The sequence below is a fragment of the Dromaius novaehollandiae genome, chromosome 2 (genome assembly GCF_036370855.1).
Source record: "Dromaius novaehollandiae isolate bDroNov1 chromosome 2, bDroNov1.hap1, whole genome shotgun sequence".
NCBI lineage: Eukaryota > Metazoa > Chordata > Aves > Casuariiformes > Dromaiidae > Dromaius > Dromaius novaehollandiae.
Genome location: NC_088099.1, coordinates 12,126,871 through 12,146,796, shown reverse-complemented (window position 1 = coordinate 12,146,796; position 19,926 = coordinate 12,126,871). Strand labels below are relative to the sequence as shown.

Sequence of the window (19,926 nt, the reverse complement as noted above, 5' to 3'; positions counted from 1 at the left end):
TGGATAGAAAAAATGAATAGCTTAGCTTTTTCCAGACTTAAGTTGTTGTTTTTAAGCAAGTTTTTGAAGCAGTTAGCCTCAGTTTTCAGAGTTCTTCTCAGCACCCAAATTGTAATTTTTATTTAATGTACTCAAAACTCTTCCTAGTGAATGAAGCTATGAATATTACTTATTTTTCAAATATCTTGTCCCTCTGGGAACTTGGTTAAGTGGAGAATCTTAGTTAAGTTCCTCACAGTCCCTTTATAAATCAAATCACTGAATCTGAATAAATTGAAATGTCTGAGATAAGGGAAGAGATGTCTTTATAGGGTTTTATGTAAGTCTGAACTCCGACTAGAAAGCTAATATATACTTTGAGGAAAAGGAAGGCAATTTCTTGCTCATACAAAGTTAATCAGAGTAGTCAGGCACCTAGGTTTGGTATTGTTGGTATTAATAATGAAATGCTTAATGCTTTCTTCTAGAGAAGAAACAAAAGTATAGGACAATAAAAATCCCATATAGTACGTATGCTATCACAGCCACTTTTCTTACTGGTAAAGTGATTATTCCAAGAAGGATTAGAAAGCCTGGAGAAAAAGTAAAAAGCTGAAAGTAATTTGGAAATGAGTTGATTTTTTGAGCTTTTTAATTGTAGCCATTATAAGAAACAGCCAAACTTGTGCCAGTTAACGGCGTCTGAGTCAAAGAATCTCATTTCCTCTGTCTAACAATTCCTGTAACAAATTTTGGGGCTTTTTAACCATTTTCAGTAGCTCTAATGTTTGCCACATCAGAGGCCTGCTGGAGATGACAGGGGTGGGAGAAAAGAGCAGAGAAAGCTCTCTGGATAGAGAATTATCTTCTCTTTATCCATTTGGATCCTATGGAGAGAGAAGTGCCTAAAAATTGGCTTTTTTTAAAATGAACTGCCCATGAAAAAAGTAACAACATCACTGTTAATAGTTTGAGGCCAAAGTCATGATGCCTTAGCAGAAGTGCTACAACCCATCCGGGGGATACCCTGAAGCCATTGAAATTTTGGTAACAACAGACTGAAGGGCCAACCCCACGCCATGCTGTAGCTGGCATGCAGCCCCAGCCACCCAGGTCCTCTTGCCGCGCGAGCCTCCTAGGCCAGGGGTTTCTCAGTTACCAAGAAGAGAGAGAGGAAATCAAGATTCTTCTCCTCACAAAGTAATTACATAGCCCAACTATCCTTACCTCTGAATCATTGCTCACAGAGGTAGTTATTTCTCTAGCTCAGCCGGCAGATATACTTGCTGAATACTCATGGTTCAAGCCCCAAGATAAGGTATCAGCGATATGTTTGTTTAATACTTTAAACCTTTACGTCTTTAATAAAAAGCCAGAAAATTAAACAAAGTCTGTGTTACAAGACTATGATTTAGATCGCAAAATCAGGCGCTCTAAATACCAGTTATCTCTATTCTGTGTATGCCGGGAGTCTTTTATTCTCTGCAGTACATCATTTTTGTTCTCTTGGTTTGTATTTTTTCCCCAAAAGCAGCTTCTTCATTTGGTGCTCAGGAGGAATCTAAGGAGCCTGTGAGGAAAGGGTTAACACAGCAGCAGAGCTGCGGCTATTATTTTGCAAAGCAAAAAATGTGCCCCTTTACCTGCATAGCATTATCAAGCCTGCCATTTACACTAGGTTTAATACTCTCTTTCTATTTAATATCAGAAATGTCATGTTGTGATATTGAAATGAATATTTGACAAAATTATTTGCAGTTGAACTTTGGCAGTCTCACAATTGCTGTGCACGGAGATTGGTAAGCGACCGCTGGTTTGGTTTTGCTGAGTTAGTGCTGTGTGGCTCTGAAAGGCATACTGAATATAATAAGGAAATAGACTGTGGTTTGTTTTGTCTCTAAGTTTTCTCTCTGATGCAAGCTTTTCTTTTATAACCTTCTTTACATTCAACACAAATGTATAGTCCTTCTACACATTTATGAAGAAGGGAGAAGGGGCTTTACTTCAGTGTCATGTGGAAGGCATATACTTTTTGTCAACTGATCCCTTTTTGTACAGTTTTTAAGACCTAGTGATTTCCTTTACCCTCATTATGTGTTGCTTAACCAGATGGGACTGGCTATTAACTCACTCCAGCTTACTGAATTTTAGCTGGTAACAGATACTGCCCTCTGAATAGGCTGTTAGCATTGAACAAGATTGATAAAAGGTGTAATTTAAGGCATGTGGTTACTGCTGTAGAGTTGCTGCCATGCAACTGAATCAAAATCCCAGCAGCAAAAGTAACTTGCCTCACACAGGTGTTAACAAAGTTCGCCACAGCTGCTAGAAAGTGAGATGGTTTTTTTCGGCCTGTCCTACCGAGCGTATCTGTGTGTAGGCCGTCTGCAGGATATGGCTCAGCTTCAGAGACGTAGCTGCCTTGCCACTCACTTGCTGATACTTGCTGTTATGCACTGGGAACACTGAAGTTAGTTTGCAAATGTGTAAAGAATATTAAAAATGACTTGGCATCCCTGCGTGAACTTCTAGGACTTGAAAGTCTGGCAGCAATGCCCAGACACATATTCTGGACAAGTGACAGCAGTGGCTAAGGAAGAAGTAATCCTTTTTCATCTTTAGAAGGAAAAGATTTATTTCTTCAGTAAATGCTTTAGTAATTAGAAGTACATTAGAGAATGACAGATACGGAGGAAAGCTAATTTCTTACCATCCTGCACAGGTATAAAAGATCTCAGAAACCAACACCAAAATTCACACTTTTGTGGAAGGTGGGATCAGGACTAATTTGTAGTAGTGATGAGGGGCAAGTTAATGTTGGAGGGTTTGGTTTGGTTTCCAAAATTGACTCAGGACTCTCTTCTTTGGACATTGAACAGTGGTTCGTTTTGGGACTGAAAACTGGGAGTAATTCAGGTGCTTAAACATAGGCATCTCGAGTTACCCACGATGCGACTCTATGTGACTGGCAGATACAGTACGGGATCAGTGTGAGTCCAGCTCGCTTCTGGGTTGGCAGCTGGAGGCCGGGCAGGATACCCTGGTGGTTAAAATGGCACTAGACACCCATATCACTCTAAATGACATATCAACTGTTCATTTTTAAACTCAAGAAAATTTTCATGTACAACTGACCTGGTGAGCGGATGCCAGAGCTAGTGAGTGAGGCAGGGGCAAATCCTGTGAGAGTTCGGCGTCCCCAGAGAGGCAAACTAGAGCATCGTTCGGAAGGACCGCGGGGCAGTGGGGGTGCCGGTGGGGGTGAAGAAGAGGAAGGTCCACAAGTTCTGTTCTTCACCTGTGGGAACAATCTGGAAGTGCCAGTGGTAATCCAGGGGACTACTCTCAACTGGCACTTGCCCTCCACGGCTGCGGGAAAAGCAGAGAGCACCTGGCTACTACAACTAGACTGAGTCTCCCTGGGAAAAAAGTAGCTCTGCCACTAAGCTAAAACACGTAGTAGTCAAGTCGCTACTAAATGAAACTGTTGCCTGAGTTTCTGACATCTGCCCTCCTGTCTTCGAGCCAAGTAATTAGAAGATTAGTGACAGCGTGTTTATCTGAGGAAGACCTGCGCTTAATTGCTCTCCAGCTGCGGACAAAGGCAGCACATCCTCAGCAGCCAGGAGCAGCAAGATTTCCTTTGTAGCCCATGTGACAAAGTTCACGCCGTTCAAGGATCGGCCCCATGGTGGTGAGCACTGTCTCAGTGACAGCCTTGGACGGAGCACAGCTGGCTTCCTCGCCAGCGCTTCCCTCTCCTGTGGTGCAGATGTGGCACTGTATTGAGGTCAAGGCAAGGCCGCATCATCTGGATTTGTGGGAGAGCTTTGAGCAATCAGCTTTTTCTCAGCAATGTCTAATCGCCAAGTTTGCAAAGGAAGAATTGCACTGAATTGCAACCTAGGCAGAACCAAGGAAGGAAATACTTCAAAGATTTCCTTCTTTATAACATCCTTGTTATTGAGGGCTTTTATCCTGCAGTCATGGAGCCCTTTGTGTTTCTCAGTGACGCTGGCAGGCCAAAGGGCCAAGGTGGCAAAATAAACACAGTTCTGTCTGCCTCTGGACAGGAGATTGTGCCCTGAGCATCAGTCGCAGATCTGGCCGTAGTGATTCATACATTCCTGGCTTCAGCTTCTGTACTACTGCTCACTTTGGAGCTCATTTTTTTACGAATGAAGTTATGAAGAAAAATTACTGGTTTCCCATTGAACACGATCCAGTTCAAGATCTGCGTAGAATTTGCTCTACCTACTTGAAAGATTTCCTCCTTTCCGTCACTGTGTTGTCTCTGCTGGAACGCAGTGGGACCGGCAGCCAAGTGCGGGCAGAGTCCAAAAGGCTGGACATAGGTTGGGGGACTTCTCAGGGTCACAGGAGAGGCCGTATATTTCAGCTGCTTCTGAGCTGAATGCAAACTAACTTCTTTGTTCCCATTCTCCACAGTTTCATACCCTTATCCACATGCAGTTAATTAACTTAGTTTAATTGTCCAACGATTTGCAAAAGGATAAAGAATTTCAACTTTGGGATAATTCGTCCTCTGATAATGCAGATAAACAGAGCAGAAAAAGGTGGTAAAGGAGAAGAACAGTCTTTTCTGAAGTATTAAATATTAGGAAACATTAATGGCATATTCTGTGCAGTTCAAAGTGCATTTACACAGAAAAGTGAGGAGGTAGTGAGACAGCATTGTATGCTCTGGTTTAGAAGGTAAGATAAAATTGTGGAAGTAAAAGGAGCATCATGACAAAACTGGAATAAAATGTACTGAAAGACTGAATAATTTACAAGAAATGCTTACTATGCTTACTAATACTTACTAGAAAGTAGCCCATAAACTTTTCCTAACCTTAGAGAGAACTTATTTTCTGCCTTTATTAGATTACTTATGTGGAGGTGATTGTAACACTGGTGAACTCTTGAAGGAGAGCATCTAAATACTTTAATGTCATTAGCCCTGCAGTGTTTAGATTTTGAAGAAAATAGCGTATGTAAGATGTCACATTTGGTATATGCAAGAAGTGTGAACATGTCGCAAATGCAAATTTAAGACTTGCAATAGGATTAATCCCCATAGCTGAAACAGAACTTTTCAGAGCAGCCCCTTGTCTCTCAAGAAAGGGATTAGAAACTCAGTGTCCATGCAAGCTTGAAAGTGTTTTGTGTAAAGATGGTTCTTTCTTGCAATTCTGATCTTTTGCCAGGCTTTTGGTTTCCATTCTCCAAAATTCTGTATCACTATTAATTGCTCTTTTAAGTTTGTTATCACTGAAACATTAATGTTGGAAAGGTGTAAGAAAAAAGAATGTTTGTCTCCTGAAGAATTCTTTATTTTTATCTTACTTGCTTGTCAAATTTAAGATGCTTTTAAAGACTTTCTTTCAAGGAAATGTAGGTAGTTCTACTATCCTGACAGTAAATATTTGTGAGGGTTAATTCTGCAGATGTACTCATGTGTCCCTGCTGAATTTCCAGTGCAACAGGATTGACTAATGTTTACACGCTTACATTAATGTTTAATGTACATCCAGGCACTTCAGCACCAAATACTGGAGTAATTTTAAATAAATTAAAAACTGCAAAACATAGTCTGGTTCAACCCTGATGATACAATTTTACCATTTTCATAAGAAGTGACTGCTCCTCTCCTTAGTACTTCCTCAGTAACAAGCAGTAGTGACCCTTCCAGTTTTCCTCAAGAGGAAAAAAGAAAATCTGGCCTTCTCATTGTATCTTGTATTTACTTCAAATTTGCTCTTAAAAATCATATGATAGCGTTGCATTTTTTATCCAGGATGTGGAGGAACTTGGTATAACAGCTGCTTGGGTTAGTTATAAATAGCAATACCGCTTGTTTGGGAGCCTGAACTGCTGAACCCCATAGGTAATCTGTTGTCAGAACCGATTATCGTTTAAGTTATTGGCTGGCATGAATTAAAGATTCGTTACTGTCAGACTGAATACAACTTAAAGACAGAACATAAGGGCCAACAAAGAACAAAGTCTATTATGCCAGGTATTGTTCAGGGGAAGTAACAAAGACGTTGTCTGAAAGACCTTGCATAGTCAGAGAATGCTGCTTACTTAAAGGATTAAGGGAAGGGACAGAACATGGCCAACATGCTCTTGAGGAGATCATTTTTCCTTTAAAAAATACTGGGGTGAGGTCTTGATAAGGATTAGCTAAGTGCAGAGATGGAGAGATGAAGAATTGAGGAAGGGAAAAGAGAGGTGGTAAAAAGAAGGGTACTGGGGGCAAGTGAAATGGAACAAGGGAAGGGGCTGCTTGGGAGCAGGTGGGAAGAAATAGCCAACCAAGTGAAACGGAGGAAGGCCCACAGTTAAAGTCAGAGCATAGCATAATGATGTGCTAAGGCTCAGAGGGTCCCTGCTGCTTCGGTGTGCCCCTTTGGCTGTGGGGTGTCCTGTGTGTTGGGGTTTTTTTTTCCACTTGTCTCTGCCTTCTCTTTTTCCTTGGTGGCTTGGTGGGGAGTGTGCCATCACGTCGGCTGGGTGGTGCCCTCAGGTGGTGCTTCCTTGCCTGGCTGAGATGCAGCCTGGCCGGCTTGCTCCAGCTAAGGATGCTTCAATAAGCTGCCTAGACCTGACAACATCCCAACCACTTCTAGCAGTTAGCTCTTTGGAGTCCGGATCCAATTTTCTCCAAGTCAATAAAGAAGAAAACTATTTTTACATTTTTTTTTCTAAAAAATATTCCTATATTGAAAAAGAAAGTTCAAACAAAGTTTCTGATGTGCATTTAAATATATTCACAGTATGTGCGCTAGCTCCAGCAGTGATACCATATTTAGTGAGAAGATTAATATAAATGTCTTCACTGTTTAGGTTTTTCACTCTAAAGGTATTCTTTTCCTTTAGTAATCCTTTAAAACATAAGCAGAATTTTAAAATTAATTTTACAAATTTTGCGTTAATAGGCAAACTTTGGACCAGAAGTATGAAGGTTGCTTACAATATCCTACATAAATTAGGCACAAAACAAGAACCAATGGTACGGCCTGGAGACAGGGTAAGTATTTCAAAGATTTTTAATCACTAATAATTCAAATTACATGTTGATGAAGTGAGGATGAGGTGTTTGGGTGCTCAGCGGAAACTAGTAAGGTGAAATGGTGGGGGGTGAAATCTGCCTTCTATTCAGAAAAAGGCTGATCATTCAGATACGTACTGAATTGCACAATAAATAACGAGTTGGTACTTGCTGAATAGTAACTGGAATTGTGGCAACGTCAGCAATAAACTTTCCTATGGAAAGTGATTTTTGGACATAGAACAGCAGTCTGTTTAGCCTAAGCTTGCTTATAGAGCGTGGAGGTGTCATGTGGGTAAAACTTTCTTACTAAAGACTTTGTAGTTGTTGAGATGGTAGAAATAAGAGAAGCATTGTGGAGGACAAAGACAAACACACTAAGCACATTTTGGCACTCAATTAAATAAATAAATTATGCTGAATGTTAACGTGGAGCATATTTCCGTTCCTTGTTCTTGACTGCAATTCAGCAACCGCTAGTGGCTGAATCAGGGTGAATAGATAGAGGAAGGCTTGCAGAGCTAACACTTCCAGCTGTTAGATGAAGACAAGAACAGCCTAGGGCTGTGCACTCCAGAGGGTGTTTACTGGCTTACACTCCTACCCCTTCCACCGTCAAGGTTGGCTGACCTTGCTCCCCTCATGCTAGCTGGCCCATGCTAGCTCTGTGCCAGAATGTGCCATCACACAAATTCCCACAGTCCTCGTTCTAGGTTGGCCTTGGGCCGCGGAACAGAGATCCCAGAACTGGATACTCAGATATGCAGCAGTCTGTCAGAAATGCAAATTTTAGTCGTGACCTAGTGATTAGAGGTTCGAGTGTGAGACTAAGTCTTCGTCTTGTGGTGCTTGGTAGCAATTCCTGGACTGTTGATTCTCTTGGTCCTCTTGTACTACATGTAAGAAATGTGTCTGTTTAGGTTACACATTTCTTAGGGCTTCAAAAATGAGAGCATTTATGCAATTAATGCTTCCCAATAGAAAAAAGAAAGAATTAAAAAAAAAATCAAGCCTTACAATCGTTTCTGTGTCTCTTTTAGAAATAAATCATGAAGAATTTAACTGCAGAGTCTCTAGATGCTTAATCTAAATTGCTTCCTACAGTGGCATTTAGCCAGGGCTGGGATCTGAAGAATCTCTTTTACTTGATTTACAACTATGTAGCTAAGCAACAGTGGAAGAAACAAACTGTGCAAGTGTGTACATCAAAAGAATCCACCCAGAAAGCTGTAAAAGGAAGAAAGTTCAGAAATGGGCAATATGTGTGTGCCTATCTCTCTATCTATAGTGTATTAACTGCCTGTCTTTGTATTAATTTACTTCAGCAACCACTGACATCTCCTAACATTAAGAAAGGATTTGTGGATAATTCAGAGTGCAAGACACACACAGAACAAATTGCAATTCTTCTGAAGTAAATCCATCTAGATTACAGTGAAAAAAAATGTTTATAGCTGTATGCTGAAAGCATATGCTTTGCATTGTAAAAACACCTTGCTTACCATCTCTGCCTAACAGAAACATGATCATTTAAATCAACTTCGTGTTGAAGATGAGGTGTTATTGTACATCTGATGTTCCAGGCAGTTATTCTACTCTCTCTTCCTGTTGTAATAACATAAAAGCTTTCTGACCTCCTTGAAGAAGGCTCTCTATTCTAAATAATGTGTTTTGTTTGACAACAGTTAAAGGTAGTTTTAAAATAGTAAATGAAATACACGTGGATATTTGTGGTCTTTTCCAAATGAGAGTGAAATTGTTGCCTTGTGTTAATATTATCTAAAATTCAGAAAGGCATTTTCCCCTTTAAAAACATCTTCTGTCTGTACAATCTCTATTTTTCATGACTATTATTACATCGCTCTGTATTTGCTTTGTCTGAGCTGAAAAGATAGTGAATGTACTTGCATTTGATTCCCTGATTCTGATATAACTGTAGTACACCAAGAACTGCATTTGCCTTTTATAGTGACTTCAGAAATTTAACCTTGGGTCACCCCAGACAGCTGCCTGGAAATTAAGCTTGTCCTCTAAAATATCTACTAAATAAGCAGACCCTCATCTGGTAATATACATCATATAGTTTGTTTTCCTTCTGCCTTACCCTTTTTTTCCTTTTACACAAGTTGTTTATTTCTTTGGAACAGGACTGTCAGTGATTAATGGGTTTTAGGGGGGAAGTTAATGCCATAGTCCCACTGGACTTAAGTGAGAGTTACTCACCTCTGTCAGCTCCTTTGAAAAGACTCCCAGCCAAACCAACAAACACTGACAGTCCCCAAGGTATCTTTGGGGATCACTCAGCATATCTTACAGATGTTTGCTGGGTTCAGTAAACTCTGCCATGCCCTCGGTGCACCTAGTAAAAATCCCTTTCTTTGCATCACCCTTGAGCCTATTGATGATATGTGCATGGAGAATGTATACAGACAGCTCAGGCAGTTCTGTGGGTTCATGTGCCAGCTTACAAATAAAGTAGGAATGTGTTTTCTATGAATTTTCTCTAGACTTCTCCAAAGTTCAGTCTTCAGCTTAAAAATAAAAATATTCTGATCCCCTTGACACAATTGTTTGGGGGATTTTCTAGTTTGAAGAAATCAAGCTACTTTAACTTGTGGGAGGCTACGACATTTGAAATGATACGAAAACACTGGAAACACTTTTAATCTACAATAGCTGAACCTTGGAGCATATGTGAAAACACGGATATTTTTACTTTGAGAGATGGAAGCACACAACTGTTACAGATGTCAAATCAGTCAAAACTCAGGACTTGTAGATTTAGCAAATTTTAAGATGCTGTAATAATACACTCCGATCCTGCACACAGACCCAAAAGAGTTAAGCTAGAAGCTATTCACAGTGCCTTTTGCATGCCACTTCAGTCAGCCGTGTAAGACAGAGTCACAAGCTGTATTACAGCTGCTGAAGACATGAGTTGAGAAAGTGCTTCTGACTGAACCAAAATAAAAATGTAGACAGGATCTAGCCACTGAAGTCATTAACTAAAAATTGACTGCATTAGTATTCCCTGCCCTTGCAAGAAGAGGTGTGGACTCTGTAAATAAAGTCCCCAGATTCTCAATTCAACAGTGCTCTCCTGCTCCTTTGTCCCTGAAGGATCTAAAGACGTTGCTTGCAGTGTCCATAGGCATAAGCTGGACATTTCAGCACATTTTGGGAGGAAGAAGGGCATCTAGTGAACATACAAGTGATTTGCTATGATGTTTTGTCTTCTCTTAGAGTTCTTCTATCTAAGTTGCTAGCCACAGCTAAAGCAGTGCAGTTTAACAAATCCAGGTCTAGGTTAGCCTACTGTAATTGCCAGCTCTGGATGTGACATTTGCTGTTCCAGATATCAACTGTTTGTGAACACTAAATACACAGAAACTTCTATACTTTGACAACGGTCTAATCCTAAAACAAAATTCTTCTATGAGACAAAGCATAGGGAGACAAAAAATAATGTGTGAATGATTGACAAAATGATGTAATAAGTCTGCATAATCTGATTTGGTCACAGATCCACTTTGTTTTCAATAACTTTAAGCAAATTATTAAATTAGAATGTAAAAAGTCTATTAGTTCCATTTATTTTGATATTTCACACCTGTAAAGCAATCAGTAAATGGAGGCTCAGATGAAAGGTATTGTCGATGTAGAAAACAATGTAGCATGAAAATATTTAACTACAGTGAAAATTTCCTAAGTGAAAATGTTAACAAAAGGAACATCTATCAGAATAAATTGCTCCTGATTCCTCATCCTTCTGTCATTAGGTATTTGGGTACTTACCATAGAAATGTTTCTGTAATAATCTCTCTCCAAAGGAAAGGTGGAAACTCCAATTATTGTTAGCTGAAACCTGTAATTAAACATGCAGTGCAGAAAATCTTTAACCTCTCTCTCTCTCTGTTTCAGGTAACACTCGTATTTCCTAACAATGATCCTGCTGCTTTTATGGTAGCATTTTATGGCTGCCTGCTTGCGGAAGTTGTCCCTGTCCCTATTGAAGTGCCACTTACAAGAAAGGTAGGGAAGTAAATTTCTCCTCTATACTGCACTTAAAAACTTGTGTCAGAATGGATCAGAACTGAACATAACTCTTGAGTACATTTTTGTGGCTAAGTAGTTCTAGATCTGAGGATACAAAGATAGTACTGTGTGGTGAGTTATATATAGTCACTTTTTTTTGTGTGATGGAAAATCTCAAGCTGTGCTTCCACAAGTTTCAGCAAATGCAGGTCTGTCCGGAAAAGGAAAGGAAAACTTTGCAAGATACCAGCTCTGCCAGCCTTAGGTGGATTATCTTTGTAGCCTCCCAAAGCAGTCTGATGTTGGCCACTGACAGAGTCATTGGCAGCCACTGCTAGATTTTCCACCTGTCCCTGCAACCCAAGCTATGTTATAACACCACTGGTGCTGCGTAGGCTACTTTGAAGCAGTTATGGAAATGCCTTCCCCCTGCATATGTATGCTGGAGCTGGAGCTTCTGTCACCACTGTCATTTCTGCCAAGGGTGGCACTTGAGCAAAATAAGTTTGGGAATTCTTGCCACAGAGCCTAATTCAAGGCCAAAACTGACTGTTGCTCGTCAACAGCATTTCACAACCAGTGTTGGTTCAGAGGTTGGACCGTGTTTCCTAGGAAGGTGTTAGCAGGCAGGTACAGCAGTTTCAGCCTGCAAGAATGCTTGGGGCAATGATGGCAGGAGGCCAAAGCTGGGAACTTACACTGATGCTGCTGAACATGCATTTTTTCTGTGGATGTATATCTTTAAGGCTAGAAATATAGCAAAACATATTTATTCATTTCAGGTCCTTTTTGTCATATCCCATTAACTGTAACATGACTGGCAGCAATACCTGTCCTGAGGTTCTCCAAAACCTCCGCAATCCTTTTTTTCTATTAGCTAGCACTAATATTGCCTTACTTTTAATTGTTTAGGCTAGAACTGTCCAGACAAGGTAAGTTCTTTAATCGAAACCAGCTTTCTTCTTTAAAGCAATTTCTTCTGGAAAATGTTAGCTGAAGCCATCATGTATTTCCAAGAAAATGCCTGGGGAATGTATTGTTTTGCTCACATTAAAGAATTTTCAAGGACTTTCCTTTGAAATGCTTGGGTGCCACAACACACTGGAGCAGAAGCTCAAATCTTTGCCTCATAGATAGGGACCCTGCCATTCGCAGGAAAAGGCATGAAAGCACAGCCAAGTTTCTAAGCCCTCATAAAGCCTTTGCAGTGTTCACATACTCATATAGGAATTTAACAGCTAAAAATACCCTAAGATTCCTTCTTAAGTGAACAAGCTCGAACCTTTCTCATCCCTTAATGCCTGCTGGACTGAGTTCGTCTCATCATTTCTCCATTACTTATGCATATACCCCTGCCAATGGCTATGGCGGACTCTTGCCATGGGTGAAACTGAAAGTTGTCAGGGAGAAAAAAGTGTAGTAGGTGGAGGGAGGGATGAGTTGCTGAACTGATGAAGAAGTAAAGGAGAAATGGAAGCAAGTGTATCTGACAATAAGAAAAAAAGACGCTGATCCAGCCAGGCAGATGTGAGGGTAGCAGTACAGCAGGAGAGACACTGGGAATGCAGGGAAAGGAGAGACTGGAAGTGAGTCAGTTTAACTGGCTAAGACTGGAGGAAAGGTTGGGGCTTGGCAAGTGTCGTAGAAAGACTAGGCTGGGAGATGGGGTAGGAGGTCATCTAGTTTACTTGCTTTTGGGAATAAGGCTATGCTCTGTGAAATGTTGTATTTGAGAGCACTGGGTGGTGGACATGACTGTAGAATGAAGATAATGATTTTAGTTGAAACACAGTGCATTTGCATTGAGCTGTCATCATGCTTTCACATGTGAGTGCAGTACCATAAAGTAGTTTGATGTAATTGCATAACATAGAGCATTATTTCTACATAAAATAAAGATTTTAAGTGCATCAACAAAATAAGGCAAGTTGACTTTTGTAAGAACAAAGACTCACATAGATACATCTGCTTTCATTCTACAAAAGAAAAGCAATATAACTTCTAGGTGTAAAAAATCTGTCTTTCCCTGTTACTTATTTTCCAAGGTTTAATGGCATTTTAAACCAAAGAGATAAGTGTAAAATGCATTTATTTTAGAACACCTGATACCACATCTATCTTATAAACTATAAAGCCCAGCTGTCCAAGAAAAAAACCTATATCAAATTAATATTTGACCTTAATTTGGCTGAACTTCTTCATTTTTTATATATGTGTATGTATCTATATCTATTATATATATATACACTCATACATGCATATATTTGTGTATATATTTATATGTGCACATAACTGTAGACTGTTTAACTGTTGCCAAAATCATTTTATAATATTTTAATATCAAATTGATAAAACAATCATGGAAGCATCAGTGGTATAGTTAAAAAGCAACATGAGCTATGATCTATAAATAAAACTGTCCAATCTCAGAGCATATACTATTGGAAATATTTCTGCACTTGTTTATATGGAGCAGGAACTGGAGTGGAAGCAATGAGATGAAAATCATGTTCTGTGAGTAGTCCCAGAAGGAAAACCTCTGCTTGGTCAAATAGTAGCAGATTGCTTCTGGCATCCATGGGAAGATGTCATTCGTGTCATCACACAAAGGCCTAGGCTGTTCTTTTATGCTTTCCCATTATTTGTGCTCTTTTCTACATGCTTCAGTAAATTCTGGCAACGTACATTTTTTGGTCTGCATTTTGAAGACAGATTGTGAACCAACAGATAGACCATCAATTATATTATAGGCTAATATAGGCTTGCAGAGTAATAAGCTGATACGAGATGAACTATTTCAGGGAGTTACATTATGAGCACATTTTTAATGCTAAAAATTTATGTTAATTAGACAGCTTTAATTCTGTTTTACATTTCCATAAAGAAGAGTTTTTTGCAGCTCTGTGCTAATTGTTTCTGCCAAGTAGTTTAAAATTGAACATTGGTGTTTGCAGCCAGATAGCCTCTTGGCTTACATATTACAGGGCAGACATCTATATACGTACTGAAGTAAAGGCTGTTGTTTTACTAGCCCATGGATTTTGCACATATTCTTCATATCATGACTGTAATATTTTTAGATTTTGGTAGAGTTTTTTTCAGGTTCATTACTGGGTGAAGGTCCATCTCTTCTTGCTCTTTCCTTCTATATCTCATCTTCGTATTGACTGAATATTTGGAATTAGTTATCCTTTCCCAGAGTACTTCAGGAGACCTGTCTGGCAAGCAGCTCTACGGGGTGGATTGACTGAATTCCCAGCAACCATTCAGCATTCTTCAGTTTTGCTTTGTTCTTAGAATATTACTCGTGATTAGCAAAACCTGGGAATTTCCTTTCATGCAGGCATGGATATGTTTCGCTCTTTAGATTTGAGAAGTCGAGATCTAAATTAAGAAACTGAAAGCACAATTTTCTTTGAAGTACATCAAAAGTAACAGTTTGTTTGAGAAGCAGCAATCAGGGGTTCCACGGTTGCTGCAACAATAGAATAAACAGCACATTTTATCTCATTTTCCTTCTCTGAGTTAGTACTATGGAAATGCCTATATCGTGAGCACTCCCAAAATTTTTTCGTAACTAATCCTCGTCCCTTGGATTATGGATTATGTTCTTTCACAATGGTGTCCCTCTCTCCAAATATCTTATTTATCTTTTCCAAACATTAGTAAATAAGTAGTCACTTCTTAGTATGTTCTGTACAGCATCTCTTCCTTCACAACTGTCAGCTTCTGTTAATCATGTAACGGTAGGATGCGAATTGCAAACTATGTATCGTAGAATGTGCCGTCAAAGCCTGGCATGTAGATGATATGGGATTTTTGACATTTCACGTTCTAGTTCACATACTGATTTACTGTTTGCCATATGAAAAGGTTTTTAAAATTTGTTTTTGATTTCTTTTTCTTCATATTATGTAGGTTATTATGTTATTTTCCCTTTCATGAGCACCATGAATATAGTTATTCTGCTCCGATACAGGCAGGAGATTTTAATCTTAAAAATAACATTTTTCTCCTCACAGCACATTCATAGTCATGCTCAATCACACGCTGTGGATATAAAACAGAGGGATCCCAGATAGATCTTTATGATAAAGGTGATAAAGATTGTAGCATGGTATGACATGAAAGCATACAAAAAATCTGTTTTCTCCATCAAAAACACTTTTTCCTAGCTTCGAAGATTTAATGCTCTGTGTGCTTCCTGGAAGCACGTCTACTTTCTGCCAGATGTTAGCTCTAACGGTCCCTTTAGAAGAAGGTGTGTGTGTGTTATCAGAGGGAGTTTTGAGATATACATTCTAGGACATTTCTTTTTTAAAAGAAGAATGGATGCTTCATACTTTTCAAGGGCAGAAACTGTTTTTCAGGAGCTCTTTTTATTAAATCCCGAGAAGTTAGGTTATTAAAGCTTTAACAGTAGCCAGAGAGAGATGGCTTTTTTTCCCAGCAGTGAAATTGTCTCAGTGCTCTCTTCCATTTCAAGGCAGAATTGTAATTCCCTAGGAAATATGCCTTGACACCTTTCCTACTACTCAAACATTTTCAGCAACTGAAATGAAATGAGCCTTGTTTCCTCTTTTAGTTATTATTGTGCTTTATCTGATACATTGAGAAATATAAAATATTCCAGAAACATCTGTAATAAATGTACATACTTCTGAATATCTTTTGACAATCCATCTCTTTCTCCACTGGATTTAAAATCCATTTGCTTTCTGAAGGCACAGTCTTCCAGCCCCTCCAGCGCATCTCAGCGCTGATGAGCGCTGAGGCCGTGGCCGCCGGGAGCGCGGTGTGCCCTGCCGTAGCCCGCGCGCCCGCGGCTGCACCTCGCTGAGCGCAGACAGGGCTTCGCTGAGCTGGCTGCAGTGGTTCCCACGTCCATTAGAGTCTACATTTTCTTTCTACATTTTCAAGTTTAGGAAGTGGTAGATTCCTAGGGGACATACCACATTTCATCCTGTGTCCCCTGCCAAAAATAACTGTTGCCTTGCTTTCATTAAGACTTTTGGTCATTAAGGCTGCTCATAGGATTTCACGGGCAAATTAGTGCCAGATACCAAAGCTGTCTCTGATGAGACAGCTGACTCCCTCCTCTTAAAGCTGGTTATGAAAATTGCATCTGCTTCATGTTTAATTTTTATTAAGGTCTTTGATATCTGGGTTTTAAAAATTGGGGGTTTCCTCGATTCCTTTTCGCTTTTGGTTCAAAAGTGCTGAGCTTTATATCTGATGGTTGGCCTATTTGTCTCTACAAGCAAATTTTTATTAAGGATAAATGGGGCTCAAATCAGAGTTGTAACAGAAGCTGAGGTTAGTTCAGTTTGCAGTGTGTTGTCACGTAACTCTCGTTTTTAAATCAGCCTGGGATTCGAGAATGGACAGGAGTAACCTTTATCAGCCCAACCTTTGCACAGGCTGCCTCTTCCTTCCTTCCTTTCTCGATAAGGACGTGCACTCTCACTCCCAGAGAAAGCAACCTCATTGTTTTCCTTCACATAGATACTCACACAAAGCATTATAAAAATGACATTAACAGAGTGTTGAAATGCAGCCACACGTGGGATTTTTTTTTCTTATCCTGACAATGAATTATCACTCTCTGCAGCAGGAAGAAGACAATTTGCCTCCAGGTACTGGTGAAAACCTTTAGGGAACCTTTAATAAAAGTCTTTAGAGAACCTTGAATGGCTACCTACAGCAGAGAGGATTTCCGGCTTGCTTCATCTGAAAGATTGATCTCTCTAGGTGTGTGCAGACCTGATTTATCCTACCTCAGCAAGCGCTGTGCCTTCAAGGGATGTAAAATTGTAGTTCCGAAGTCACCATTTGGTTTCAAACCTTGTGCTACGATACTATTACTCACCTTCGACCTGCATTACATGTCATTTCAAGCTGTAAATGGTGGAGGTGCTGGTCAGCGTGCATCACGGGCAGGGCTCTCCCCGTCCGTGCGGCCGGGGCTGCCTCGGTGCACTTGGTCTCTCATCGGACCTGCCGTTTCTTCCAGCCCCACAAGATTCAGCAGGATGAAGTGGTTGTGGAAACTGGTTTGCAAGGGAGAGTGCTTTTATATTTGGGGGGGAGTTGATTTTCTTTTCATCAGCAAATTGTTTGTTTTCTGCTTTAGCCACAAAGCCATTTTCAACCTTGCAAACACTTATTTTAAATTACTCCGAAGGAAGGTCGATACCTAGTAGCCAAAATGTGAAAGAATCAATGCTTTTAAACTCGATAGTCTTTTTTCTGGCCCATCTGGAAGTTTCAACTGTTGCACACAAACGATTATATTTTCCACTCAAACGTCATTGTGCAAACTGGCAAGTTTTACCTCAGGCAGCCCCTGCTCTGGGGTTGTCACTCTGAGGTACGAGGACCAGCAAAAAGCTATCGCGTGCTACGTGCTGGTGGGCTGGCAGTGAGAAGCAGTGTGCCTCCGGGCTGCCATAACGCTCTCAGCTGGAGCCGCTTTCCGACCTTCCACATCATGGCTGTCAGCTCCGTCCTCAGCACCGTCTGGGTGTCTGCAACCAACTGCTGCTGTGGGGCAGCAAGTATCAATGTGGCACCTGAACAGGGAGAGATTTGTTGGCCCCTTCTTCATCTCACTGTTCCCTGCAGCACTTTTGGGGTCTATGTCAGGATGAGGCCAGCAGAGGCAGGTAGGAAGTGGTGATGACCATCGGGGCAGCTGAGGCTGAGACTGGGAGTAAGAATGAAGGACAGAGAGAGACAAGTAGACCAACACATCTAGACCAATGTGTCTAGACCACCAGAAAGCTTCAGAAATTGAGTTAAATGTTCCCTTTCATATGGTGAGATCCTCAAGTGAAACTCCTGTGGCTGTCGTGAGCAGTGTCCTGTCGCTCTTCAGCATCTTGGTTTGCTTTTCCCTTGCAAAGCAGGATTTAGTGTGGGCATCAAAGGCATGAAATAGGATTTGAAAGTCTATAAAAGATATTGCAATTTGTCTATGCTTGGTGGTATTTTTCTAATCTTTTGTGGTAGTGTTGCAGCACATAATTGTTTAACCATTTTATCCTTTCAAATGAAAGAAATAACTGTACAGAAAAGAATGATCTGAAGTTTTTAATGCTATTTGAAATGGGGTTGTCATGAGGTAAAAAGGAGTGTGTTACTAGAATATCTGATGTGCAGGTAGATTGTATGAAGTAAGCTATACGTGATTCTCTCTGCTTATGTGTGGTATACTATAAATGAATGAATAATTTTTAAGGGTACATTCTCTAAACCAGTTGATATGGCATTAAGTGGGAGCATAATCATTCTTCCTTGTGTAATCTCGAAAGCCCAAACTGTTAATATCAGTTTTCCTTTCCTGTTGTTTTGTTTTATTATGAGAAGAGCTTGACAGAGTACTTCCTAACTGATGCATTCCCTCCGGGCTGGGATGTGCGGATGCTCTCAGCTCTGCACTCTCTACTGGTTTGTATTAGGTTCCTAAATGGAATTTATCAGGATATTTTCTGCTTGTAAAGTCCTGAGTTCCTTGGGACTTCATTGCTGAGAATCTGCATTTTCTTGGTACAGTGGCAAAACAATTTGTTAGCAGTCTTTTGTAGAGTATACACTTACAGCAAACTTTTAATTTTAATTTAAAATTGAGAGTGTGATGCAGTTCGTGCATTTGATTATGAGATCTATATGCAATTTTTTTTAAAGTGGTAGATATAAATGCATATGGGCACATACATCACTAACCATTTTTGAGATTAAATTTGGGGGGAAAATTTGGGATAATGGCAGTATTGGTCTGATGATTTAAGAAGTTGGTGGCCTCCCTTACATGTAGCAGAGTATCCAGTCTCAGAGGCCGTGCATTGCCGAGGAGCAATGGGCTCCACAGAGCGCTCCCATCCGCCTCCGGGCCCCCACACTTCCTTCCCATGAGGAGGCACCAGGAGCATAGCTGGGTCTCGTCCCGATGCAGAGTCAGGATCTGGTCAGGGTATGCACTTTTCCCAGGGGGCTGGCAACATAGATATGGACCAACTAACACCAGAGTCAGCGAGGACAGCAATGTCGTTATTTTTCTTTGCTCGACAAAGCCCTTTTGTCTTGGAAGCCCCCATGATTACCAGCATGGGTTTACTGCTGCAGGGTCAACAACATGCTCCTCGAAATGCTGTTCCTGGATATGTTAATATTATGCTCTGTTGTTCTGGATTTTTATTGGAAATGACAATGAGCAAGCTTAATGTTAGCAAGCTTTCTTGAAAAAGGACCATGTAATTTTTTCCTGGTTTTAAATCATTCTGGTAATAGTAAACAAAAGCAATTGCAGTAATTCTGGATTGAAGGAGTTACACGGCATATTTTTGACGGATCAGCTTATTGCCCCCTATTGTTTACTCAACTGCCATAGTTCTCCTAATTGGTGCTATACACATTTTTTGCGGAAGTACGGAAAACGAGGCTGTTATTTTTCTTCTGATTTCTTTGCTTCCCTATTTTACATTTCTTTTCTTAACTGCAAAAAATTGCATTAAAAATTAGTCAGACATGCTTTTGGGCGTTCTTTCCATTATACCATTCTGCATTGAATAAATGGATAGAGTAACACAACTGTTCTCTATTTTTGGTCACTTCTGTGGTTGACAGTGCTTTATGGATGATTCGAAGGATATTTTGATTTAGACAAGATTTTTAAGACTGTCAGCTATTTTCTGTAGAATCATTCTGCGAGGAAAGGGTTAATACTTCTGTGCATATTTGCATCTAGGGCTTTGCTCTGTTGAAGAGCCTAATGGATAGATGTGAAGTTCATGAAAGAATCATGACAAGACAATGTATGTAAAGCAGACATATTGCTGTGGAAGCAGACCATCTCT

At 40.2% G+C, this 19,926-nt stretch overlaps 1 protein-coding gene across 11 annotated transcripts in view; it reads left to right on the top strand.

Moving 5' to 3' along the window:
* The window catches only part of DIP2C (disco interacting protein 2 homolog C), a 328,593-nt gene that overhangs the window by 224,354 nt on the left and 84,313 nt on the right, over window positions 1-19,926 (top strand). For all 11 annotated transcript variants that reach the window (XM_064505765.1, XM_064505764.1, XM_064505770.1 and 8 more), the window contains 2 exons: window positions 6,924-7,015; window positions 10,958-11,068. In XM_064505765.1, the coding sequence (XP_064361835.1) occupies window positions 6,924-7,015; window positions 10,958-11,068 (203 nt within the window). The remainder of the gene's footprint in view (window positions 1-6,923; window positions 7,016-10,957; window positions 11,069-19,926) is intronic.